This window comes from Syngnathus acus, chromosome 5 (assembly GCF_901709675.1).
Source record: "Syngnathus acus chromosome 5, fSynAcu1.2, whole genome shotgun sequence".
NCBI classification, from domain to species: Eukaryota; Metazoa; Chordata; class Actinopteri; order Syngnathiformes; family Syngnathidae; genus Syngnathus; species Syngnathus acus.
The window spans coordinates 5,169,064-5,196,108 of record NC_051091.1 but is presented as its reverse complement, the minus strand read 5'-3'; the positions used below and the strand labels follow the sequence as shown (position 1 = coordinate 5,196,108).

General features: G+C 45.5%; 2 protein-coding genes across 2 annotated transcripts in view; both read left to right on the top strand.

Moving 5' to 3' along the window:
- LOC119123561 (calmodulin-binding transcription activator 1-like) overlaps positions 1–15,027 on the top strand; it is a 50,309-nt gene extending 35,282 nt beyond the window's left edge. The window contains exons 8-21 of the mRNA XM_037252754.1: positions 60–1,915; positions 2,589–2,715; positions 2,981–3,115; positions 5,624–5,772; positions 6,437–6,621; positions 6,693–6,771; positions 6,846–7,113; positions 7,208–7,716; positions 7,826–7,974; positions 8,038–8,099; positions 8,169–8,284; positions 9,375–9,520; positions 9,605–9,676; positions 11,022–15,027. Of these exons, the coding sequence (XP_037108649.1) occupies positions 60–1,915; positions 2,589–2,715; positions 2,981–3,115; positions 5,624–5,772; positions 6,437–6,621; positions 6,693–6,771; positions 6,846–7,113; positions 7,208–7,716; positions 7,826–7,974; positions 8,038–8,099; positions 8,169–8,284; positions 9,375–9,520; positions 9,605–9,676; positions 11,022–11,097 (3,929 nt within the window). The 3' untranslated portion in view covers positions 11,098–15,027. The remainder of the gene's footprint in view (positions 1–59; positions 1,916–2,588; positions 2,716–2,980; positions 3,116–5,623; positions 5,773–6,436; positions 6,622–6,692; positions 6,772–6,845; positions 7,114–7,207; positions 7,717–7,825; positions 7,975–8,037; positions 8,100–8,168; positions 8,285–9,374; positions 9,521–9,604; positions 9,677–11,021) is intronic.
- A 647-nt stretch (positions 15,028–15,674) lies between these two features.
- Positions 15,675–23,477, top strand: si:ch211-160o17.4 (homeodomain-interacting protein kinase 1). The gene is made up of 18 exons (XM_037251701.1): positions 15,675–16,009; positions 16,969–17,699; positions 17,810–18,001; positions 18,077–18,258; positions 18,333–18,456; positions 18,570–18,689; positions 18,775–18,861; positions 18,938–19,122; positions 19,232–19,382; positions 19,455–19,641; positions 19,829–19,947; positions 20,522–20,656; positions 21,602–21,762; positions 22,088–22,159; positions 22,247–22,417; positions 22,495–22,709; positions 22,800–22,912; positions 22,992–23,477. Exons 2-18 carry the CDS (start codon positions 16,971–16,973, stop codon positions 23,475–23,477), a joined length of 3,429 nt encoding a protein of 1,142 aa, XP_037107596.1. The 5' UTR covers positions 15,675–16,009; positions 16,969–16,970.
- The last annotated feature ends 3,568 nt before the right edge of the window (positions 23,478–27,045 follow it).

Here is a 27,045-nt window from a genome sequence, read left to right as displayed (position 1 = left end):
TCTTTCTTCATGTTTGATGTTCATTTTTTTATGTAAATCTTGTATTGGTTGTGTGCCAGGTGCTGGAAGCAGCCTACACCAGAAATGCTCCAGTGTCAAGCAGCGCATCATCTCATCCAAGCAGGAGTCAGGGGCAGCAGCAGGGGGTGGCGCGACAGCGGGTGGCGGCGCCACAGCAGGCCAGAGACCTGAGGAAGCAGATGGCACAGAGGTCCAGAACAGCGATGTTTCAGAGGGTCAGACAGAGCCCAGTCCAGGGGGGCGCAGGAGCAGGGCAGGCGGGGGCGACAGGAGGAACGGCCGAATGCCAAAGCCCTCCCTTCTCCCGCAGAGCAGCATGGAAGTGTCCTCCTCCACCTCCACCAACCAGGTGGAAGTCCCTGACACTACCCAGAGTTCCCCGCTCTCAATCACCAGTGACATGGCGGACAGCCCTGCGCTCGCCATCAGTGCCGGCCTGTCGCAGAGCACTGCCGTGTTCATGTCCGAAGTCACCACGCTAACCGGGGATTCGGTTTATTCAGCTGGCCACACCCACCTTCTGCCGTCCGCCCACGAGAGCGCCGCCACTGGCATCCTGTTGGCCGTCGCCCCCGAAAACCAGAGGTTTGCGTCCTTTCCCGGAGGCGTGGGCTTAGGGGAGGGAGGAGAGTTGGTTCTTTCCAGTTCGCTTGACACGGGCGGAGGAGTCAGCCTTCCGGAGGCTGCCATGACCTTTGACCCTGACTGCTTCCTTAATAACCCCAAGCAGGGCCAGACCTACGGAGGAGGTGGAGGAAAGACTGAGGGGTGTAACGGTAACGATGGGGGGATCCACTGTTCATCTAACGGCTTCGTGTACAACCCGTCCCTCGTCAACAACATCAAGAAGGAAGCGACGCCGATGGAGCAGCCACTGGCCCCGCAGAGTAGTTATGTCGGAGAGGGAGCGGGCCTCAGCCCCAGCACCACTCTGGAGCAGATGGACTTTAGTGCTGTCATGTCATCACCGTGCGTCCCGGGTCTCACCCAGTCCGCGCACCACCCTTCGCCAAATCTCTTCCTCCAGACCTCCACGCACACCAACCCGCCCTCCCAGCAGCAGACCAACGGCACTGAGGCAGCACAGGAATCCGATGACGCCAGAGCTTACATCAGCCTGCCGGCGGATCACCCGATCACCAACGGAGACCACCGTGCACACCTCCACCAAACCAGTCAAGACCAAGCCCTGTGTGGGAGGAACGGAAAAGGAACATCAGTGGCCTCTTTCCCCCTAACGGGCCAGGACGCTAATGTTGAGCAGCCCGGCGGCGGGGTTCGCCAGGAGGTCGGTGGCAAAGTTCTTGAGAATGGCGCAGAGTTGCTGCTCAAGCCTGGCGCTGCTCACGAGGCTTACGCCAGTGTGGACGCTGAGCACTACCTCCACCCTACGGATGGCAATGGAGTTGGGGACGAAGCGGGAGGGGGCTGTGGACCTGCAGGAGGAGGAGAAAATGAAATTCTATGTAACGGAGTAAGCTTGTCTGGGGCCGGCGGCTCGGTCGTGGCCAGTCCTCAGTCAATAGGCGCTGCGGGTGCGAGCATGGAGAGGGCACTCTACAATTCCTCTCTTCCTCCACAAGGTGGAGGCGTAACTGCCACGGCGGCTGCAGCAGGAGCAGCCATCAGCCTGGAGGGCTTTGAGGCTTCGTTTGGAAGCCAGTTCTCTGATCTAATCAACGATTTCATCTCGGTCGAAGGGTCTGCGGGCGGGGTAGGGGCTGCCGTCAACGGGGTGCTGATGCCTCAGGAGGGCGCGGTGGGAGAGGAGCAGGGCACAGGGGAAGGCCACCTACAGGGCTCGGAAGTGGAGCAGGGAGCTCTGGGAATGCTCCAAGAGACCGGGAGGCTGTTTGCTGTGACAGACTACTCCCCAGAGTGGTCTTATCCAGAGGTTAGTAACAACATTAGTATCATTATTTATTCATCATTGTTGCCTGGAGTAAAATCAAACTGACACATGATGGAAGACGCCTTGTACTGCTGTTAAAAAATGGAATCATGCTCGCGACTGATTGCCGAGTTAATGAAATTTCAATATTACATGGATTCCTCCGGGTGGCTTCATTAATTCATCCATCTATCGCACTGAATTGTACAGTTGTTGAACAACTTTGGCACGTCACTCTTAGGACAATATGCTTTGTGCTTTAGTATTTATGGGGAAACCTAACAGAGGTGCAATCCAGGGCGATTTTCTTTTTGTTTGTATTTGTTTACGCTTAAGACCTTTCCAAAGGCATTTCCGTTGAGAACTCTAGATGTGAATTAAAGCATTTCATTCTTGTTTTCTTTTCTTTTTCATTCCCATTCTATTGTTGTTTTGCACATTTGCAGTCCCTAATGCCTTTAGAAGTTGAAAGAGCATTTAATCATCTGTTGATGCTTCATTTTTTTTTTTTTTATGACATGTTTTCCTATTATCTTCTCTTCCACCTTACTCCGTCTATGATTATTATTGTATTGGTTCATTTCTATTTTGGGACTTGCTGTTTACTCCACTACAGGTTCCTGTGACAAAGTCACCATATCGTGTCAAATTCCACTAACCGGTGTTTGTGCCGCAGGGTGGCGTGAAGGTCCTTATCACGGGGCCGTGGTTGGAGTCAAGCAGTGAGTACAGCTGTCTGTTTGACCACATCAGCGTCCCTGCGGCCCTCATCCAGCCTGGCGTGCTGCGCTGCTACTGTCCAGGTATGTCATCTGTCTACACGGTATCTTATGATGTATTTTGTCATTTGACACAATATTATTGACACCTACTTCCGATGGTCATCCCTAGACTGTAAGCACAGGCCACTTGATTAGCTACAGATGCCCCTGTATCAATTATTCAGCCTTATCGATAATGTTTATTTAGAGAGCGACAATATAAAAGTAGATATGTATAGCGAAGTTTGGGGACGTATATTACACTTTAGACTCCACCATTTATTAATCTTTCATCTTTTTTTTCCAGCCCATGACACAGGACTCGTCATGCTGCAGGTAGCAATGGGTGGCGAGGTCATCTCTTCTTCTGTGGTTTTTGAATACAAGGCACGCGACCTTCCTGCCCTCCCATCCTCTCAACACGACTGGCTGTCTTTGGACGGTGAGAGCATTCAGCCTGTGTATTGCCAAACCGTTATACTTGCAAAGTGGCCACGAAGTGCTTGCGATTCTTCCAGATGCTTAAGATGTAATGACTTTCAAAGATTGGGACGTGCGTTTTTTCATTGTGAGCAATGTGTGTAAAATGATGACTATGTGAATGAAAGAGAATAGATGAAATTATGAAACATTCATAAACTAGGGGAAAATACAGTATGTGTTAATTTCTTCACACTCTCAGTTCAAATGTCTGCTGTGGTTCTGACATCGACTCCGGCTGTGCTTTGTGAAGTTTTCATTTTCATGTTCTCGCTCTGCTTACGTTGGTTTTCTCTGGTAAATTGTAAAACTGCACCAATCCTCCAAGGAACCATACTTTGTAAATTGCACTCGACGTTTGCAGCACACCTGTGCGCCCAGTGAGAATAAGCGGTCTAGAAAATGCATGGTTGGATTTTGTATGGCCCTCTGAGGAGTAAAAAGGTCAACGTGATGTGTGTGTTAGGTTCTAAGTGTGTGTGTGTGTTTGTGCGTGAGTGTATTTGGACTCTCTCTTCACTTTCACTGGTTTTGTTCTACACATCTCATGCAAATAAGGAAGCATATTGGTATATATTCATTTAGCATTTCACTATTTTTAATGACGTCAGATTTGATTTCAGGAAGGTTGTCTGGGCTTGAATGCAAAGTCTGGCAACACACGTGTCTCCTCGGCGACGCATGCCCTGATTTTACCGCGCGCGCTCGTGTGTGTGCATGCGCCCCCATTCTGCGCCTTGCGCACTGCGGCAATGCGGCTACGCGGTCACAGCGTACATGCACGACTGAAGGGCAAACACAATGTGGCTCAGTCGCCGTGCCATTGACAGCCGGCTAAAGGTTGCATTCATAAACACGACTTTGGTGAGGGGCGCTTAGCCATGTTCAGCAAAGTGTGGAGGTCAAATAGAAAATGGTTCAAAAGTACGTCGACGCATCGTCTCATGTCTGCTCCAGTTTAGTTGGGTGTGCAGTCTTCACATGCGGCGATGACGACCTAAACCTCCTGCTGCTCCAAAGTCTGGCGGGCTGATTTGAAGAGCAGAGCGCCGCTGCTCTCTTCACGCACAACGTGCGATTTCTCTCTCGCGCTCTCGCTCGCTCGCTCACTCCCTGGCCCCCTCCCCTCTCTCACTGTTGTTGGGAGTATCGACGTGAGTGTCGCACACTTCAAACTAACGCGGTTGAGCAGAAACTGGAACAAGGAGACAGTCGCTGTTTGGGTTCGTAGATGATATGATTTCATTTTATTTTAAAATTCATGTTTGGAAATTGCTGGTTTTGCCTCCATGTGATGCATGATTCAAGTGTTTGTTTATTTGGGTGATGCTGCATGCTTGCATTCAAATTATTCATTGTTAGACTGACTATGATCAAAATTGATTTCATCCGATGGTAGTCTTTGTGTTTGCTTGCTAAATGTTTGAGTTAAAAAAAAAAAAAGAAGCTCAGTGGTTGCTTTTGTTGGAAGCAGAGCTGGAGAACAATAACACAACAAGTGCGGGGAGGCTATTTACCTCCTGGAGCCGCTTACACAATTGCAACCAATATTAACGTGCTGTTTATGACTTATGTGTATGCCATGCACATCCAGTTGACCTTCCATAACAGCGTGTGTGCATTGACATTTCTTTATTGCTGTTGTTGTTATGATCTATGATGTTTTTTATAGATGGAAATTGCCTGCTTGAAAATGGATGAGTCCAGGGACTATAACAATCTCATTAAAAGTATGACGATAAGCAGTTGGTAGTTGCTCGAATGATTTTGTTCATGATGAGTTTTTCCTGGCGAGGAATAGTGTTTAAAAAAAAACAATGGCAAACTTCTGACATGGCGGTCTCACCGAAGAATAACTTTTAACAGGAATTGATGGTGAAAAAGAGGAGGCAGTTTAGAGCGGCTTGAGAAATATATCAAAGCATTTGCCAGCTGACAGTATCGATAAAGAAAAACAGGTATTCAGTGTTGTTTTGAAATGTACAAAATGTGTGTCAAATTTTGAAGTCCATTTTGTTTCCCTTTTTCTTTCTCTGTGGTTACAGCTTGTATTTGTTGTATGGTTTTATTCACACTGATTGATCATCTCTACCTCTGATTGGTGAACTGGAATGTTTGGAGCCTGATGTTTGTGTCACTCACATGGCTCCTCCCTCTTTTTTTCCTCAGTCTGTGTGCTACAGACAGCGGAGAGGAGAGGGAAATAAAGAGCCTGAGTGACATGATGTGCACTGCAGCAAACTGCAGCTGCATGGGAATGAAGGGTCACACTTGCAGCCATGTAAAAATTATTCATAAGCTTGTCTGATGCTGGATGTACTTTCACTTTTCATTGCTGATTTAGACCCTGGATGGTCCTTGGGTGTGTAGATTTATGTCAAGCCCCTCATAAACAACCTTCCTTAGGACTGCATATCTTCTAAGAGACAGTAACTATTGTTTTGAAAAGCTCATGTATTATTTTCTGCAGATACCCAGTTCAGGATGTCCATCTTGGAGCGTCTGGAGCAGATGGAACAGAGGATGGCGGATATAACCAATCAAAACCCTGGCTCTGAAACTATGGCAACCAAGAGTGGAGGTGTAGAGGGAGGGGGAGCCGCCGAACAGCAATCTCAAGTAAGGCAGAAAGATGCAATTTGTTTCAATGAGGAATTTCTTGAACATGAATGAACGACAAAAGGAAAAAGAAATCTCAGGCGGGTATTTAAAATTAGAATGCAGACATTTGCTGATATTCGGGTCATTTATATTTCCTTGTTTTGGGTACAAAGGATTCTCTAGTCCCATTTGTCCTGTAAAAGGGCGCTTGAAACTCCAGCTGCCGATAAATGGGCTCAAAGCTGTTGTGAACGTTGGCTTCGTTTAATCTGCATGTCTGTTATACCGGCCCCTGGTGGCCAAGGTACATGCACCATCAAATGACACACAATGAAATGAATCATGGCTGTTTAATTGTTTACATTGTATTTAATTATGTCATTACTGTATGTTTTATTAAAGAGGTGACAATGTTATTCAGTGCTATTGTTCCCATTAGAAAATAGGCTTGATGGGATATGCATTCATTTCAATGGAGGAAGCTGATTTGAGATACAAGCATGTTCACAGAGTGAATTAAACTTGTATGTCAGGCTCCACTTAATTTCTTTCCCTTTTTTGCACCAAACATTAACAGCTTATTTCCTGGGGCAAAACCTTGTCGACTTTTTCTTTTTAACATGAAAACATCCTTGGTGGAAATAAAACAACAATTCAATCACTGTAACAATTTCTTCCCCAGACGTCCCCTGACCACAGCTCATTTGAGGGTCGTGTTGTAGTCGTGTGCGAGAAGATGATGTCCCAGCCCTGTTGGGCTTCCTCCAATCAACTCGTCCACAGCAAGAACTCGAGAGGAATGACCTTATTGCATCTGGCTGCAGCTCAAGGCTATGCCGGGCTCATTCAGACTCTCATCCGCTGGCGGTGAGTAACAAATAATTATAGCAGAACATCGAGAGGGACGCAGCGTCTCACGTGACCATTTTGCTCTGCAGCACCAAGCACGCTGACAGTATTGACCTCGAGCTGGAGGTGGATCCTCTTAATGTCGACCATTTCTCCTGCACACCACTGGTGAGTGATCGATATTTCCTTATGCGGTCTTTTCTCCATGTCCGTGTGTGATGACATCCCATTGGTCTTTCCAGATGTGGGCATGCGCTCTGGGTCATACTGACGCAGCACTGGTGCTTTACCAGTGGGACCCAAGAGCTTTGGCAATTCCCGATTCTCTGGGACGCTTGCCGCTCAATATCGCCAGATCTCGAGGCCACACGCGACTGGCTGAGCTCTTGGAGCAGCTACAACAAAGTCCTCAAGCTCAAAGTCAGCCTGCTGACACGTGGATGGACAGGTGGAGAGGAGGCTCCGAGATCAGCAGAATAAACAACAGTCACTCCTCAAATGGAAACTCGGGTGGGAAAGAAGAAAAGAACATATGTTTGGCTGAACTGACCCAATATATACATGAGATTTTGCTAATATTCAGTTCTTATTCCAATTCCCCTAGAACTGAGGCGAGCCCGCACTGAGAGCCAGCCCAGCAACCAGACCTGGAACCAAACAGGACACAGAGCTTCACAGACAACCCAGGGAGAGCAAGGGGGTCCACCCCCAGCGAAAAGACTCAAGCCCACCCAGCAACAGCTCGCTAACTCAACCTCCAGCAACCTCAACTCCCTCCCCAACCACCACAGCCCGAACACTCACACTTCCCCTCTTCCAAGTCCTCAACAAAGCCAACATCCCAACCTCAGCAATCGGAGCGCACCTCCCGCCAGCTTCAGTCCTGACTGTCTTCAGCTCGCCAGCCCCTCCTTCTCCCACCTGCAGGCCAGGATAGGGGCGTCTGGAGGCGGGGCCAGGTGGAGTCTGAGACAGACTCTGGGGCAGCGTAGTCTAGCCAGGAGGATTCTCGGCAAGGAGCGACTAGCTGTTCACCTGCGCCAGAGAGTCCTGTCAGATAGGGGAGAGGGGACGGAGCTGCTGACCTATCAGGATAACACAGAGGACTTGCAGGTAGGACTGGGACTTGCACCACATTTACATAAAGACAGCGCTACCTTGACTTACAACCACACAAGTGATTTTTTTTTAAGTGACAATCGTGTGTGTGTGTTTGTTGCAGATGGACATTTCAATGCTCACTGATCACATCATGGAGACATCCACTGCTCGACTCAAACAGGAGGATATGGAGACTGAGACAGACTCCGGAAGGGTGGGCCTCGGCGGCGATGTCAGACTACTGTCCGGTTATCTTGCTGAGGTGGAAAGGTAAATGAAACCAACGTATTCTGATCGTCTACGCTTGACTTAGACATATATTTTGCCCCGCAGGTTCCTTAATGCCAAGCCCCAGACTCCTGGCCCGAAAGCAAACTCTCACTCAGGGCCTGAGGGTGAGTAGTGTCCTCAAGCTAAGGAAGCTCCATCGACCCCCTCTGATTGGAACTCCTTCCTCTCCGCAGCTATGAAAGCCGAACGCTTGAAAACGGACTCCTCCTTTCTTGCCATGACAGAAGCGGAGCAGAGAGAGCTGTGTGACACCATCAGGAATGCTCTGCACTCTCTTCGAAAACACAAGGTAGCCGTTTTCTCGCGTGACCCCCGACCTCCACTCCAATTTCACATGGTGTAAATGCTTCGATGATCTACTCTTCCTGTCATGTATCTATCTCGAGTGATACATGTTTGCTTGCTTGCATGAGCAGCTTTTATACAAATTCTTACCATCACCCCCTTCAGGGTCCTATTCAGGAACAACGCAAAGAGATTGCAGCAGTGATTCAACGCTGTTATAAGAGATACAAGCAGGTATGGGACAATCATACTTAAAACGTTTTGGAACTAAAGCTGCATTATTGTAGTCAAAATCTTTTCAAACTGATCTTTTTTTGATAACTAAAGTCCTTTTCTTAGAGCGTAAAGGCATCTCATCTAGAATAAAACATTAGGTGTATGTTATATGTATTTAATATTTTTTTAAATATTACTTTCTTTTCCTGTTAAATTGGACTTCAGTATCATAATATATCTTAGAAAAATGGTTCTAACAATAAATGGCGCCGTACCAGCACAGGGAATAGGATCCAAGTCACTTTGCATACGCCCAGCTCTTTCTGCAGTCCACATTTCATTTTTCTTTTATTATTCTTATCAATTTATTGTACTGAGCAGCCTGGACAGAGATGCATGCACCAGAAAAGCCACCGTTTGGCAGATTTGCTAAGACACCAAGCAGGTGTGCAGGGGTCTGCGGGCATTAAAAAGCAATTTTATTTTGATCATTTTTTTATTATTATTGTCAACTGAGCCGCCAGGACACAGACTGCTTCAACAATTTGCATGTTCATATTCTTTCTTTTCGCCATTGGTCATTTGTCATGGTACCTTTCTATTGTCATCGCAAAGAAAGAAATGCCCACCAAGCATTTGAATGATCAAGAGTCCTGTAATATCTGTTGCATTAGTTCAGCCATTCGAAAAAAAAACTTTTCCTTGAGTAACTGAACTGGATGTCAAGGATATTGAAGACATGCTCAAATGGCTTTCCATATACTGTACCTATTGCAACTCCAAGGAGCCAGTATCTTTCTGAAGCATTTTTTAAAAGTCTGTTCAGTAGTGAAAATCTTTACTGTCATATGACGAGTTTACAACCCAACTGCTTTCAGTATGCACTTTATAAGAGGATGACCCTGGCAGCCATCCTGATCCAGAGTCGTTTCCGGAGTTTCCATGAGCAGAGGAAGTTCCAGCAGAGTCGCAGAGCAGCAGTCCTCATACAGCAATACTATCGCTCCTACAGACACTCCCTCAGGTGCTGAAAACACAAAACCCGTACTCACAATCATTGTGTCCCATTAAAAAAAAAAAAGGCTCACACTTATGCCTTTGCCCGCAGCAACCTTCTGACAAAGAAACAGAACCAGGCTGCACGCAAGATCCTGAGGTTTCTGCTCCGATGCCGCCACAGGTGAGCCGTAATGTTGGACTCGCACGTGCACACACACCATGCACATCGCCCACACACACGTTCAGAGCCCACTGCCACACGGGCATTGGTGCTAACAGCTGCTGTTGTTTTACTGTTCCTGCGAAGCCCTTTGATGGACCATAGGCCCCTGAAGCGGGTGAGTCCACCCCCCCCCCCCTTCTCTGGCTCTCTCTCTTCCTCTCGCTCTCTCTTTCTCTCTCTTGGTGGCAGATGCCTGTTTGCATGTGAGGGGAGGAGAGGGTCCTCTCCCTCCCTCCCTCCCTCGCTCTTCTGTCTGTCTCGTCAACGATTGCGGAATGATGCTGCTACTTCTGCATGACTGACAGATAGATAGAGGAGCACTCTTGCACATGATCTTCCTGGGGGCATGACATCAGTTGGGGAATCAATCGTCTTGTTTGTCTCCTTTTTGTGCCTTGAGGGGGTTGGGTAGAATTTCCAGGGTGGAGATTTGCCCAAAAAATAGCTTGTGGGTATTTACTGTAGAGGAATTACAGGGATGGGCAACTGGTGGCCTGCGGGCCTCATGCCACTACATTATGTGTGGCCCCTTGATTCATTTTGGATTTAAAAAAAAAAATCCTTGATTCAGGAGACGTTTGTCATAAACTTCAGGGGAAATGGGGTGTCCTACAAAAACTGGGGAAAATAAAGAATAATACAAAAATATTGAAAAGAAGAAAATTGCAAATATATGAATCTGCAGAGGTTGGCTAGTTTTCGGTCGTAAAATCACCAATCACCACTAGATGGCAGACCTTTTTTCATTGCACTTAAACTTGGTCTTACGCTACAACTACAACGCGAGTTGGCAGAACAAATTTAGTACCTCAGTCCAACAATTTTGATGAGTTGATGTCTGTGATAAGATATTTTTAAAAAATGAGATCTTGCACTTAATGTCGTTTCCTTGTTCAGCAGTTTTGTGCCGTCCTTCAACGGTATTTTTTATGCAACCAGCTCTTTGCACGATGGGGGAGAAAATACAGTATGTGGGTTTGTCGTTTGCTCAAAACATGTTGTTTGGTTCAGAGATTTCTCGTTGAATCTTTTCAGTAGATGCATTGAAAAATGTATTAAGCACATGTTTTGCACGTATGCATTTATTTTATCTGTATTCATTTCTGCCATACGTCTAGTTACAAAGTGCATGGTCCTATGTGGCCGCCGAATAGCACTGATGAAAAATTCTGCCCCCGCTCCAGCATTTAAGTTGCCCATCCCTGCTGTAAATGGAAACAGACAAACCAGACATGCACACACGTACACACACAAAAGAAAAAAAAAAACCCTAATGTCTTTTCAATATGTGTTTTTACACCAGGGTCAGAGAGCAGAAAAAGGCCAGGGGTCCTGAGATCCCACCGCCAGGCCCCACCCACAGCCCACTAAGCCTGTGAGCAACCCCCCCATTCCCTTTCTTTTTCTCTTTCCTCTCCAATCTATATTCCTCCCTGCCTCCCTCTCCTCCCCCATCCATTCTCTCCTCCCCCCCTTTTTCGCTCGCCCTCTATCCTGTCCTCTCGAGAGGAAGACGCTTCCCATAGAGACGGAGGATAGGCTAGGTGTCCATCATGGCAGCTCAGACAGACAGACTACCAGGGCGAGCCCAGGGATCTGGCTCCGTCCGCAGCACTGATCCTCCTCCGCAGTTCCACTGGGAGGCCATCGCATTAACCTCATGGCATTCTTTGCACTCTTCATGGGTATGTTTCCAAGCGGGAGGAAGCGGATGGCTGCCGGCGTCGGCGCGGCGCCGCCCGGTTGTGGTGAAACGCTTCAGCTCGCTCACTCGCCAAAGGCAACTTGGATTTGCCGAACTCATGCAAAACCCGTTGCGTTTTGTACCCAAACACTGATCCATGAAAGGATAAGAAAACATAAACCAAAAAAAACTCACGTCTATGTCGCATATGCATGCAAGTTACTTCTTGGTTCTTTTTTTGCTTATTCCTCCTCTCCATCATGCCCAAGAGCTCTCGAGACAAACCATCCTGTTAATCATCATAATGTCACCAACCAGTCTGACTCTTCTTACATTACTTACAAACCTACCAATCAGTCACCTGATCAAAAAGGGGAGGAACCACTTGAATGTAAGAGGAGCATTGTTTCCGTGAGGGTGGGAGTCTGAATTAACGATGTCTTAATTTGTTACATGGACTTTGTATGGAGTTTGTTCTCAGAGGCGACACTTTGCTCGCCCGCGTGGTGTCCGTGTTCGTTCAATTCAATGCATGTGTTTGAGCCGTGAGCTCCTGCATGCTTGCCAAACTGCTTTCGTGTTGTTTCTTTTGTATTTCTATGTGGAGTTGTGTCTCACTGTTCTCATCGACTTATCCTTGCCCTGCGTAATGTGAACTGTGTTAAGGACAAATGACAATATTTGGGGTGCTTTTTTTAAAAAAAAAAAACAGCAACAACAACAACGTTTTTTTTTTTTTTTTGGTTTATTTTTGGGGTCTAATTATTTATTTGAGAAGTGGTTAAGCTTGAGACTGGTTTCCCCCCCCACCCCTGCCCCCCCTTGTGTGCTAAAATATGACATGTTGCGGTGATTAAATGTCTCTGTTAGTTCTTTGCGTGAACCTCTAAATCCTAGCTGTGGTTTTGAGGAAAGAGTAACATACAGTAACATTGCCTTGACTTCTTCCTGACTCTGAGAGGTCTCTATGCTTGCTCTGTACAGGACACGGGTCCAGTACCTTCCCCGATACGGGGCATTGATCCCCATATTAGCCCATACGGGCAATCAAATCCTTATTTTGGACTATTGCATATTCCTGTATATAAACTGACGAGGTAAGGGGATACGAGGACCCTGAAACTTTTTCATAAGAGGACTGTATTTAAGATTATAAATTATTTTACTCCCATAATGAGAACTTAACATAAAGACCTGGCTACACAGGATGGCTGTATTGCTTGTACATAATGTAGATATTACAAACTGAGTAATGTGCATGATATTTAAGACGCAGAAACAACAAAAAGAACATGTTAGTGGCGGCTATGGACTGTGAGAGGATTTTAACGGCTTCACTTTAAGAGTATCCAGTATAAGTGTTACTGAAAAGAACATTTTGTTCAAGCATGCAAATGAAAAATCTAACGTTAGAATTAAATAAGTGGGAAAAACAAAGTTAGCTGAAACAATGATCTTTCAGACAAAACATTTACACGTTGTGCTTTTGTTCCTTGGCTCGCAAGAATCCAACACTTTTTGCCAGTAGTGCCAATTATTATGAATGCTATTTTGCCTAATACATTTTGTTGGGAGAAAAGAAAAAAAATACCAACACCCAAAAGATATCAGTAAGATGCACAGAGGCAACACACACAGACTATAAACAGTAGACAAGATAGTAAATAGCTCAACAGTAGTTCGACTAGAGGATGACATTGAAGATGCAATTGTTAAAATAACGGTGATGAAGACGCTGACAAAGATCGTTTTTAATGTGAATGCATTGACCCAAAAAAGACAAGAAGAGGGTGCTACGTTCTTTACAATGTGGTTGTGCTTCAGCAACATACTACTTTTCGTTCAACCATTCTCACCATTCAGTCAAACAGAATGTCTCCGTCCCACTCCTTACATATCATTTCAAACCTGCTCTCCATTCTCACTGCCATGATGTAACACGTGCTTAAGCGCTCTGGAAAGCTCTGTTTAGGAAGTGCCTGATCAATAACAGAAAATTGCAAGTTCATATCAGGAAAAATAGCTATTGTGTGTTCTCCGAATGGCTGCCAGTTTACCTTTTTCTTTCTCCTAAATGGTGTGTTAAAAAATGACAGTGTTGGACTTGATTCGAGTTATTGCAAGTTACGAGTTATGTGCGCTAATTTGTCAGAGGCTGGACTGAATGCTCATGATCATTTTTGCCCGCTTGTGTGTGTGCAATGTTCAGTATTAGAACGGTCAAATCTCTCAATTCTCTGTCACGAGTCAATCGAATGCCTTGGAGTCAGAGCCTGTGTTTTCTTGCACGGGTTCGCATGGAAACGTTCTCGTAGCATTAAGCAGAAAATAAGAACACAGCCGTTTTCCAGACAACATGTCTTGTGCATTCTCTCTCGCTTTCTCCATTCACCCCATGTCTCGCTCTTTCTCACACAGACACACACGTACACACACTCAAGTGCACACGGTCAGAAATACCAGAAGGCCACAGTCTTTCTCTCTGTGCTTATGTCTTTGGGAACGGTTCAATCTCTCCCTTAGATTTTACTCAGGGTTGAAGAACAGGGAGATAAAATGTGGAGTGTCGCTAACTCATCGCTAACACTTTGTGTATGCACGTGTATTCCGTACGTTAGGGATACTCCGGTTTGTTTATCTATCGAGTTGAGTCAGCTCATTTTCTATCGTGGTTCTTAACTGGCCCTCTCTCATGCATATAGTCTCATTTTGTGAGGCAGTGAATGTGATTTATTGAAACTGTAACGTGTGTCATTTTTTTTCTACGAGAAAAGAAAAATAAGTATTGAGTGATTTCTAATGGTCATAAACGCACAAGATTAATACAAAGAATTCAAAATACAGTACTGTAAGTTTCAGTCATGTGTTACCTTAATTCAAACACAAGTTTAGTGCTAAATATTTGGAAGATCTCAAAATTGTGCCCTCAGTATCTTTCTCAATTAAACACTCCTCCCACATCATCACAACTTCTTTTTAGATACTCAAAACACACACACACACACACCGCAATATCCTCGCGCACAGAACGGCTAACACGGAGATCACTATGCTTTTGTTTATGGAGAGAGTGTTGGCTGGAAGAAGAACAAAAGAGATTATGTCAAAAAAAAAAAACTTGTCAATGAAAAAAAAGTTAAGGTATGAATGAGACAGTTGATGGCAGACGTGCGGAGATGTCCTCTGTTTCCCAATGGTGCGCCTGGAAAATGAATGGTACCTGTATAACCTTTTTTGCCTTGTCTCTGAGGCAGAGTGCCCAAACACCACATTGCATGCTCGAATGGTAGACCCTCATAGATAAGCTAAGGTTTAGACCTCTCCACTCCCCTGTCTTCCCTCTGTCTCATCTCCTGCTCTATTCCAACCTTGCCTGCTGTTGTGTTCTCCATGCCTATCATTCCTCTTCTTTTGTAGCCTACTTTGACTTCCTATGTTCTACTTTTTGGGTTTGCATGCACAAGCATCACAAAAACTGTCGATGTTTTTAAGAGAATATTTTGTTGCTGAGGCCATGCAAAGTGTTTTGAATATTGCCCTTATATGTGGAAAATGTCCTCTGAATGCTTTACATAATTTCTGCTGTAAAATGAAATCAGAATAAAAAAGAAAATTTGCACTTTAATGTGTCTTTGCCTGCTATTTGTTTAAATGTATCTTTTTCTTATTGGGGGGCCATTTGAGTTTTTGTACTTTGAGGATCATGCTAAATGTAGGGGGGGCGATTATATCCTAAAACAATTCTATTTAATTATTGTATATGTAGAACAGGGGTGGGCAAACCTTTCTGCCACATCTAATTCTTAAAATAAATGGTCATATGGGCCAAGTCATCCCTCGCAGAAACGAGCATGTGTATGAAAAATTTATAAAAATCCATTTCATCAACATGTGGTGAATAATTGCTTATTTTTCCTCCTTTGGATGGGTAGAATGTTTCACCCACCTATCCACCCACCCTAATGTGGAAGGACCACAGGAAAATTACTGGGGCGCCTATGACGTCAATCCGTATTACCGTAAACTAAAAAGTATGCGTTTGTCCTTGCCACTCAATACGACCATCCAAATGATATATGGAAATTTCTGAAGATATACGACCATTTAAAATCTTTTTTTTTTTTTTTTTATTGTTAATCAGTTGTCCGGGGCATCTTTCAGACGTTTGTTTCTTCAAAATATCACGTTTCGTCATTCCATATCTGCGTTCTCGATTCTAACTATCGGCATTACGGTAACAACCGGAAATGACATATATTTGCAGCTGATATAAGGACGCAGGGTTTTTCCGGTGTATAATGGGATTTTATGCCACAGGACAGAGCGTGTTAGAGTGGAACATAGTCACTATTTTAAAGGACAAATGTTTTTATTTTAATACCACAGATTGACGTTCATAAAGCGATGTTGGGCTGTTGCTCGTGTAAACTCGGAGCAGTAGCGTCCTGTATGGCTGTCAAGCGCTCCTTCGACTGAGAAAACAATGCAGGCCTGATAGCTCATGTTAGCATCTTCTACTCTCAAAGCTGCTCCACTGGACCGCCGCAGTGAGGACTTGAAAGCCTTGGGCGAAGCCGTTTTCTGACTGCGCAACCACACACCACTCGGTATGTAACCTATTCCACCATAACAGCATTCCACTTTGCTGCAGCCATCTATTTTGTTTATTTTTTCGAGGCGATTTTGAAAGCTTTCACCTAACGTCTCCTCTCCCCTAAAGTTGCGTTTAAGCTAGTTGGTTAGCCTAACTACGAAGATCAACGCTGATGATTTGCTCACTAATATCCCCAGACGGCTTCACTGAGAAACAATCGTGGTTAACAAAGATATGTTTGTCACATCTTTTAATCGCTTGATCGTGTGATTAGAGTCGGGACATTTTGTGATCGTAGCAGGGCTTTAAATGTCGGGCCCAACATGACTGCTGCAAAGTCTGCATAGTGGAGCTGCTGACGCTGTAAATGTGTCGTAATCTCGCAGGACCAACGTTTGGATTTTTTATTAACATCGGTGTTGTGGTTTTATCTTTCCATCAAGTCAGTTCAGTCCTGTATTTGTACATTGACTCGATGCAGCAAAGTATGTATGTATGCATGTCGGATGTCATACGTGCAACTATGACTAGCATTGATGCTTCCAATGCGTTTTGCTGTTGAAAAATGCACACAATGTTGATGTTTTTCAGAATGCGCCATCCTTGAAATTAATCATACAGACTATTTCTCAAATTAAAGTGTCCTCATACTGAGTGTGAGTCACGCCCTGGTCTCATACTTTACTTGGGAACGTCATGCATAAACGCCATCTAGTCTTGACTAATGTCTGGAATTTCCTACTCATCGTTTGAATTCAAACCATTGTATTTATGGCCTAGATGTGTATTATTCAAATAATGTTACTATGACTCGCATGTTATGGCTACTTAGTTAACACTGTATTAGCATGATAGCCTAGGATGTGTTTTCTAACTGGTGTACAATTTTGGGGTACCTCATTGCAGAAGGAACAGGGCTGCTGAGGAGCCTAGCTTCTTTATAATGTCTGAAATATCATCTTTCTTTCTCAGCTATGACCTCACAGCTGCAAGTCTTCTCGCCTCCCTCCATCTCCTCCAGTGCCTTTTGCCGTGTTAAGAAGCTAAAGGTGGAGAACAACGTTTGGGATGTGTCCACTACCGAAGCGTACAACTCCATCGCGGGCCAGTCGGCGTATACCTTTACCCCAGCCATGGCCGTCCCACCCTTCGCACCATCCCTGGTCTTCCCCTCAACAGCGCCCGGATCTCGGGGCCAAGTGGTGGTTCGGGCAGCTGACAGCACCGGTAGTCTTCCGCGGGGTTCCAGTCGGCGTGTCACTGAGCACGCGACATCCTCTTCTTACGCTCACGTCGAGGCGGCCTCGGAAACAAGAGGGCATCGGCACGGGCAAAAGAGAAAGATGGAGGAGACCAATGAGGGCAGCGGGAGCGGCTGTGGCAGCGTGCAAATTCTGGAGGAGCTTTCTGCGCCAGCCGCAACGTTTTCCACTCGCACGGGCGGCGGAGGAGGCGGCACCGGCCAGTCCATACCTCACTCGGCCCCGACCACCAAAAGCAGTAGCTCCAATGGCGAAGGCGACTATCAGCTGGTGCAGCACGAGATCCTCTGCTCCGTGTCCTGCAGTTACGAAGTTTTGGAGTTCTTGGGGAGGGGCACCTTTGGCCAAGTGGCCAAGTGCTGGAAGAGGGGTACCAATGAGATTGTGGCAATTAAGATTCTTAAGAACCATCCTTCCTATGCTCGCCAGGGACAAATTGAGGTACCATCTCATCTCCATATAACATTTACGACCAACGTATACGAGACTCATTTCCTTGGAGCGTTTTTTTTTTCTTTTTTCCCCCCCCTCATGTTTAGTTTTTTTCCCAGGTGGGCATCCTGAACAGACTGAGTGCGGAGAATGCAGACGAGTACAACTTTGTGCGCTCCTATGAGTGCTTCCAGCACAAGGGTCATACGTGCTTGGTGTTTGAGATGCTCGAACAGAACCTGTATGACTTTCTCAAGCACAGCAAGTTCAGCCCGCTGCCTCTTCGGCACATTAGACCAATTCTACAACAGGTATGCACACCTGCTCCCGGTCCAAATCCCTTTTGAATGCAGTTTGCAGCCAAGCACTAATTTCGATGTGTTTAGGTGGCGACGGCACTGATGAAGCTCAAGAGCTTGGGACTGATTCATGCTGACCTAAAGCCTGAGAATATCATGCTGGTAGACCCCCTCAGGCAGCCGTACAGGGTAAAGGTCATTGACTTTGGTTCTGCAAGCCACGTTTCCAAGGCTGTGTGCTCTACATACTTGCAGTCCCGCTACTACAGGTACTGCACGTCACCAGAGCCTCAGTTTATAACGTCATGGTGCCTGTTGATCTAACTTGTGCTTTGCCGTGCAGGGCCCCTGAGATCATTTTAGGTCTGCCGTTCTGCGAGGCTATTGACATGTGGTCTCTGGGCTGTGTGATTGCTGAGCTCTTTTTGGGTTGGCCTCTCTACCCCGGAGCCTCTGAGTACGATCAGGTCAGTTCAGCAATTCAAGCTATCCCACAAACAAGAGACTCAACATTTTCAGTGTTCCCCTCATGCAAATGTATTAAGTAAAAAAATTTTTTTTTTTTTTCCCTCCTTTACAGATCCGCTACATTTCTCAGACTCAAGGCCTGCCAGCTGAGTACCTACTGAGTGCAGGCACAAAAACCAGCCGCTTTTTCAACCGAGGACCGGACTCTAGCTACCCACTTTGGAGGCTTAAGGTCAATAAACCCACATCAATCAATCTGAAAAGGATGTGGGCTCTGAAGGTTCTCGAGTAATAACATTATCATATCTGTTTTGCAGACACCATCAGAACACGAAATGGAGATGGGCATCAAATCTAAGGAAGCTAGAAAATACATCTTCAACTGTTTGGATGACATGATGCAGGTGCCTGTTTTGGGAGGATTATCATGAAACCTGGCAACGCCTGAGAACATTTAACTAAAATCACGTTTTGCTCCAGGTCAACCTTTCATCTCATTTGGAGGGTACAGACATGCTGGCTGAGAAAGCAGATAGACGCGAGTTCATAGATCTCCTGAAGAGGATGCTGCGCCTGGACGCTGACAAGAGGATCACGCCTACAAAGACACTGGGTCACCCTTTTGTCACAATGAGCCACCTCATGGATTATCCACACAGCTCTCAGTAAGTGAACTATTTTAAAAATCTCCATACGTAGCGCCTACCAGTAGGTACGCACCTGCTTTGCGTGTGGTGATGGTTTCTTAAAGAAGATCTTGTTATTTCTCCCCAGCGTGAAGTCGTGCTTCCAGAACATGGAGATCTGCAAACGCCGGAGCACCTACGACAGCAACAAATCCCTCTACTCTGCCAACGCAGTCCCCAGTGCTGCGGCAGGAAACCTGACTGTTACCTTCAGTAGCCAGCTCAACCAGCATAACCAGGCAAGCTCAACACTCTCTTGCATGTGAAGCCATCCAAAAAATGGATACTAATTCCTAGTGGATGTCCATCAGGTGCCTTCTGCAGGGGGAGCGGTGCCTTTACTAAATTATCAGCCAGCGTTGTACCAGCAGGCAACCATCAACATTCCCGGTCTGACTCAACAAAGTGTTCCTATTCCAACGCGTCCTGCCGGCCTGTGTAGCCAGGCAGAACCCTTCCAGCAGACTCTGATTGTTTGCCCACCTTCAACCATTCAAGGTACAAGATGCATACGGAGCTGCCGTGACTTTCGAGGAAAATTTGTTCAGCGCCCAAGGAAGGAGTTTGCTGCAAATCGTTTTTTTGAAATGAATGGAATAGCCATGAATCCGTTCCAATGCCACAAATCCGTCACGCATCACACATGAGATGTTCACCAGTATGGTTGTGTGAAAATGATGCGCAGGGCTGCAGTCCTCAAGCAAGAGCTCCAGCTTCCCCGTGAGGATGGATAACTCGGTTCCTATCGTACCTCAGAACCAGCCTGCCCAGTCCTTGCAGCTCCAGCCCAGCATGCTCACGCAGGTAAGAGTTTGGCGGTCGTTTGCATGTCTGATGTCTGCCCATCCTCCGATTGAATAAAGCGCGCACAATTTGACTGTCAGCTTTTCTCGTTTGTTTTCACTTGTGTTGGTTGGTTTTCTGGCATTTAAGTGCTGCTATGGCAGGCTTTGTGGTTTGATTTTAAGGAAATGGAAGTTTGCTTTCTTGCTTCCGATGTTGGTAAATTGCTGCGTCATGTGCGTGTCACCAGCATCTCCTCCAAAGGTTACATGACATCCATGAACCCAAAATGAAGCCTTTTGCCTTGTTGGAACTCATTTATGATTCTTGTGGTCATTTTCTTGATGTTGCAACTAATTCCACTTTGTATTTCCATATTTGATGTGAGTGCCACTGAGGACTTTAGGCGTGTCCTATCCTGAGCGTCATTCGGCCATAAATCTGGTTCCCAGCTAAAAAAAAAAAAGCGACCCAATTTCTGCACGTTGCAGTTTGCGTATCCGGCCGGATTGATCTGCTCTCTAAATCACACGGCAGCTCCGAAGGACGTTTGCTTTTCTCACACTGCCTCCCCCTATTCCCTCACCTCCTCCAGGGTTCCTGTACACCGCTGATGGTGGCCACGCTGCACCCACCCGCGTCAGGCATAGCCTCCCAGTATTCTCTACCAGTGGGGCTAGGTACTGGGGTGGGCCGGCCCACCCTGTTGGAGCACACAGCCACAGTGCTGGTAAAGAACCACCAAGAACGACGAGCACTTTTCCTGTTACCAATAAGGCGTCGGCTCCCTCCCGTCCCACTTTCTTTCATTGGTTTGCTTTTCACTCTGCCTCTGCATTACACATTGAATTTCAGTCTTCCTAGTTATATGTGCATTGCATCAGATAATATAAGGTTTGTCTATTCAAAGCCGGACAAAATCTAATGAGGTACACCTCAAGTACCCTCTGTTGACATTTTATTTGTGATATTTTTTATTTTTATTTTTTTAAGATGCACATTGACTAAACACATGATCGCAAAGGACTCCTCCTCCTTTTTTTCCCCTCTCCTCACATTGTTCACACACTCTGACATTCTCTCCCCCATTCTTTCCCCGTAGGTGTGCTTAGGGCATGGAGCGCGCATGTGTTGCTGAGTTGGTCTGCGCTTTGCTTGCAGCTTCTCATATCCTGTCCTCCTTTTTTTGTTTCAGCACAGGATGGTGCACCTCCCAAGCACATCAAAGCCGCAACAATTTCACTCTGAAACTTTCTATTTCAGCCCCTCAACTTGTGGCATGCTGCAGACACACTGCAAATATCAGTTAACAAAACCAACTAACTCCTGTTTCTTCTTTAACAGGCACCATGATTTACTTTTTTTATTTATTTTTTTTTACACATCCTGGTCTGTTTCCAGTGCTTCAGTGTTTATGCTTTGCATGGTTTTGTTACGTTGGTTTGTTGCAGGGCCGTGCTTAAAAAATAAAGGAATGGCTTGGGAAAGTTGCTCGCTTATCTTGTGCTTTGCCTGAAGCAGATATTGGCTGGATTGCCCTCAGTCGTCTTTGGGTTGATTTCTCAGCATGGTCTCAAATGTCCGACTTGTCCCAACAATGGAATTTTTTTTCAATGATCACTGATATATATATATAACTTAGATTAAAATGTGACTCTCTGGGCATTTTTCCTAGCAGGCCTGGCCCACTGGAACCCAACAAATCCTCATCCCGTCATCATGGCAGCAGGTCCCGGGCGTAGCCATCCACAGCGCTGCGCACCAGGCAAATATTGCAGAGTCACCACGAGACTCCCACCACACCGACGCCACTGCCCAGCAGGGACACAATTGGAGGTATGTCAGCCAAGCAGTGTTCATTACGTTTGGATCAGAAAGGTTACGTTGTGCAGTAAATAACATTGCTGACTCGCTTGGAGGGGAAAATGCAGTTGTAAAGCTTGTTTGGTATCAGAAGAGATAAAACAATCCCGCAAGGGGGGGAAAAGGAATTACAAGCAAAAGGGAAAAATCGATTAAGTTTGTGAATCCATTTTTTTGTAAAAGAACGTAGAGGTTTTATTTTGAGGCCGTAGCTCCCAGCCCTGGCTCAATGTAAAAATATAAAATAATTGAATTAGTAATGGGATTCTGTTTCATGTTATGTTTTGTATTCTGACAGGAGCACAGCACAAACCAAAACTCAGCAGGAGAGGAAGAAGGTCAAAGCCAGGCGAGGAGAGAACAGAAATAGGTGAGTGACCAAGAAAGATTTATGGCAGTTGTCCACTTTTGATGTTTGGTTCCAAGCTCAGTGTTTGTATTCAATTCTCATCTTTAGGGGTGCAGCCACTACCTCGTTGCTTAGCACCAATGCTGTGACGTCGTCTAGCCTCATGGCCACGTTGTCGCAGCCCATCGTCATCTCTGACACGCCCAGCCCGGCAGTCAGCATCATAACTATCCACAGCGACACCGACACTGAGGATGAGCGCAAGTTTCACCCTGCCAGGTGAGCACCCATTGACAGCATGATAAAAAAATGTTTGAGCTGATTTTGAACTGAATCTTTTTTTCTTTTGACATCAGCGTTACGTTGGGCCAGCGCACCAACGTTATCAGCTGTGTGACCGTGCATGACTCTGATTCGTCGACTGCCAGCCCCCTGACCCCGCGTCCCCGCACGCTAAACGCAGCCAACACCGTTTCCTCTCGCCAGGCCACGTCTCTGGCCGTGGTGGCGCCTTCAGTCAAAATTCAGGCGCCTGAGAGAGGAGCAACTTCACGTAGCCGCCCAGAAACTGGTGAGCGGCGTACTCATTCCTCAGCCACCCGTCATTGTGGCATCGAAAGTTCCGGTAGTTAACGCTCATTCTTTTCTTTGCCGCTCCCAGTGAACTACATGAAACCCAAGAGAATGTCTCATCAGCAGCCAAGTAGTTCGGGGGAGAACCTGGAGCGACACGGACTGATGCTGAGCCAGTCACGCCCCTTAAACCTCAGCCAGGTGAGGCCGCTTTTATGTTTAGAAAGAGGAATTATTTGTGTCCCGTGCTGACGTAAATATTTGTGCGTGTGCCGCAAAGGTGCAGCCCCTGGTGTCTTCATCTCAGGAGCGCACGGGGGCATCCCACAGTCGGCAGCAGACCTTCCCCGCGGTCGCCTCTGCTCCACACTACAACTTCCCCGAGGTGTCGGCCTTGGCCTCCGTCTCGGCCGCCGGGCCCGGCCTGTACACCTACCCGGCCTCCACCGCCCTCTCGTCCGCCTCTCAGGTCATGGAGCAGCTGCTGGGCCGTGGCCACGGAGGCCACGCCGGGCACGGAGGCCACGGACACTCGGGACACTCCCCCTCCGCCTATGCAGCCACATACACCTCTTCTTCCTCGTCCTCCAGGAGAGACTCGGCCGGCCGCAAGGAGTCGGTCAGCAGCCTGCTGCACGGCCTGCCGGCGGTCTACCAGCAGCAGTTCGCCGCGGCCTCCCCTTATGTTAGTGTGACGCCGCGGGCGGAGGCATACGGCGCCTACCAGCTGAGCCCCAGACGCCTCGCGCAGTACCCTTACCTATAAGATTCTTCATTCACTTACTTACAAGGGACGACTGTCACTTATCCGATTGCTGCTTTCCATCACAAGGCTTGTCCTTTCTATTTGTTTTCCCTTCGATCTTATCTGACGCCCTTATTTTATCCACTTCATATTAGGCGTTGTGCTTCATTGTTTTTGTGTGAAGAGAGATTCTGCTCCTGCCACAAGCTGCGATGACACTTTTAGGCCAGCTTCCTGTGCTCGTGGAGGACTAGCTGACACTAATCCAGTAAGTCCCTGTGTTTTAGCTAACAGTAACTGTACTTGACACTTGTCCGTTGACTCACAAATGTCTTTTGCTCTTTTTAAATTATGTTTTGTTTCTTGTACGGTGGGAAGACGATGGCAGAGGGATGGGTTTAAGCTGCAAAAGGTGGCCCAATCGTGATGGCTCAATGTTAATTTAAGTGCACATGTGATCGTGTGTTGATGTAGTGACAGTGTTTTAGGCCAGATGAACCATGCAATAGTTTATTTAGATTTTGCTTTTCTTTTGAACTGAATGTATTTATGAAGTCCAGATGAGTGAGATCGTCATGCTGACAAATGATGGGGAAAAGCTTTTAGGGTTTCAGAAAGGAAGTGATCCTGTTTCACTTTAAAAGAGAAAATAAATCCCGATTGTCATAGTGACACTTATTAAATGACACATCCGCTAGCCACTGTTAAGTAGGACCTTTTTAATGGGTTTAAGTAAGGCCAGTTTTTATGTAAAGAGCTAAATAAATAAAAGATACATCCCTTGATAGGCAGGGGATGCATGCTCACTGATTGACTGCTGAATATTGGCATATAATCTTTTGGTTGATTACTTCATGTTGTGCAAGGAGCACTTAGGAGAATGAGTTATTAAAAAAAACAAAAATCCAGCCAAAATGTTGCAGAAGAGAGATGTTTTCCTTCGGTTAACTGCAGTGAAGTCTTCTGGTGACTGTGGGTTCTCAAAAGCTTTTTAGTCTATTCTTCCCTGTTGTGTTTGCATTGTTTTGTGTTGTAATGTCTGAGTATTTAACTGTCATTTGACCTTATTCTAGTAGTAAAAGATGCTACTCTGTAGAACTAATTCAGGGAAAGGTTTCTGCTCAATAATCTACCATCACTGTTTGCAATAAAATAACCACAAACACAAACCTGTGTTGTCATACTCATTAACTAATCGCAAGCGACCACGTTTCATGGGGCTGTACAAAAGCATGAGGCACTAAAAGTGGAAGGTGGGTATTTGCCATACACTTTCTCATCACTTCTCTGGGAATCGTTTATTACCTCTTAACACAATGCATTGAATCATAAAGTTTCATGTGAATTAGTATAAAACCTGCTTATACTACGGCAAAGATGCACTTTTGAAGTGATTGATCATATTAAACTGCTTTCCCAAGTGAAATAAAAACCTAGCAGTGTTCATAAGCTTCTTAAAATACTGAAATCTAACCAGTAATACTTCAAACAAAATTGTTGCCAACAAAACAGAAGCTTATCTTCCAACATTCTTCTTTGCACAATCATTCAGTAAGTTGGTTCCTCTCCTCTGCACTCTCTTTCCACAGGTTTTCAAGAAAGGTTGAGGACTGAGATGGTCAGGGGAGGACCTTGAGTCTGTGCAGTTCAGCGATCGCATAGAAAATACACAACTTTGATACAAAATGTTTCAAGAGTGAGCAACAACAAATGTTGCATTGGTCCATATGAAAGTCAGATAACAGAAGCTTCTGAAGGCCAAGAAATGTGTCCATCATCCAGCACAAAGCAGTTGAAAACTTTCTGCAGCTTGGACTTGAAAACCGTGTGATTTGAATCCGAACTGGTGAGAAATAGAGAAAAAAAAAGTGGGTTTGAGTTTCAATCTCCAACATTTCACATGACAATGTTAGAAAGAGAAATTCTGCTTACCACACTGGCCCGATAAGTTGCTTTGCAAATTTCTCCCTGGTCCTTTTTTGCTCTTTCTCTGGTATCTGATCCCAAATCTCAGTGTTTACCCACAATGCCTCAGGTAAGGCCAGATTAGCTTGAAAAGTGGTGACCCCACGACAAAGTGGGCAGCAGATGGTTTGGGTCGCATTCCCCGCGTTGGTCAGTTTCTCCAAACATGGAGCGCAGAACGTGTGATTGCAGTGCAGCAGGCGTGGGACTCGATGACTTCGTGAGTAGTTGTAGAAACACACCACACACTCGAAATCTTCATTTAGAGACATGTTGACCACACTTGATGAGAGTAGTGTTGCCTCAAGAAGTTAGTGGAGAAGCTGGCTGAGGTTTGCTTTGAATGCTTCCTGGTGTTTATGATGTTTTTAAGCACCCAACTGTTTATTTTGGGCACGTGACACGCGAGCACTCTTCCAGGGAAGTCTTGATTGTATTTCCAAAGAGTTCCGTTCACACGATGCAATGGTGCCCATTACGATAATACGTTATCTTAACAACGAACGGCAGCCCGTACGAGTGGTTTATTGACACCTTTATTTGCAGACGTTGCACCTTCACACTCCAGACAGTCACGTGCAAGTGGAGCGCCAACAGACAGAAGATCGAGTCCAGAGCAGATCATAAATCGTTTTAGTGAAGCCCGAAAGAATATTTCTAAAAGTCAGTTCCACTTTAAAATGTTCAAAAAGTGTTTTAAAATACAATAAAATGTTTAAAAATAAAATTATAAAAGTTTTTCTGCAGATATAGTAAAAATATTGACACCATATCGCGGATTTTCACCTATCGTGGGGGTCTTGGAACCATTTATCAGCAATAAACGGGGGATAACTCTATATTGCTTCAAAACCTATAATGCCGTAGCATTCAACTGTATTTAGTGGTCCGGTCTGAGAAGTGAAACACTGCCCTCTGCTGCCCTTTGTGCGAGAGAATCACGGCAGTGTCCCCAGGCATCCGCAAGGGGGCGCAAAAACATTCCGCCCCATCCATCGTCAAACAAATGAGTTGAGATAAGAAGCTGTAATGAAAGTTAATCTTTGACTTTGAAAATGACAGCAATAGGTACGTGCAACGACTGCTCTACTAATATTACACTCATTTGAATAACACCATTTTGAAAGTAGTTAAATGTAGTCCATAAAAGTTTAATAGGCTGCACCATGGAGACTTTTTAAACTAGATGAAAAAGTGCAGTGACGCTAAGTATAAGAATTATTTGTTTAAAAAAAAAAACAACAACAACATGGGGGAAAATAGCAACACGCAATTAATAAATATAAATATGTAGCTCTGGCTAATTCTGACTGGTTTTACACTGGGATGTTTGTATATATGCCTATATCTTGAGTGTTCATCAAACTGGAGCTGTCCTGTCTAAATAAATAAATAAATAATTTTAAAAAAACAACAACAACAAAAAACAACTATGTATATTCACTGTCACTCCTGAAGAGTAAATTATACTTAGTGGTTAGTGATATTCTCAATTAATTTAAAAATAATATAAATGATAACTATGTGGAAAAAAAACGATATAAAATGCATATATTTATTCAGAGGATTCATAGTTTTCCATCATTAGGAAATGTATAGTAAATTAATTAAATGGAGATAGAGA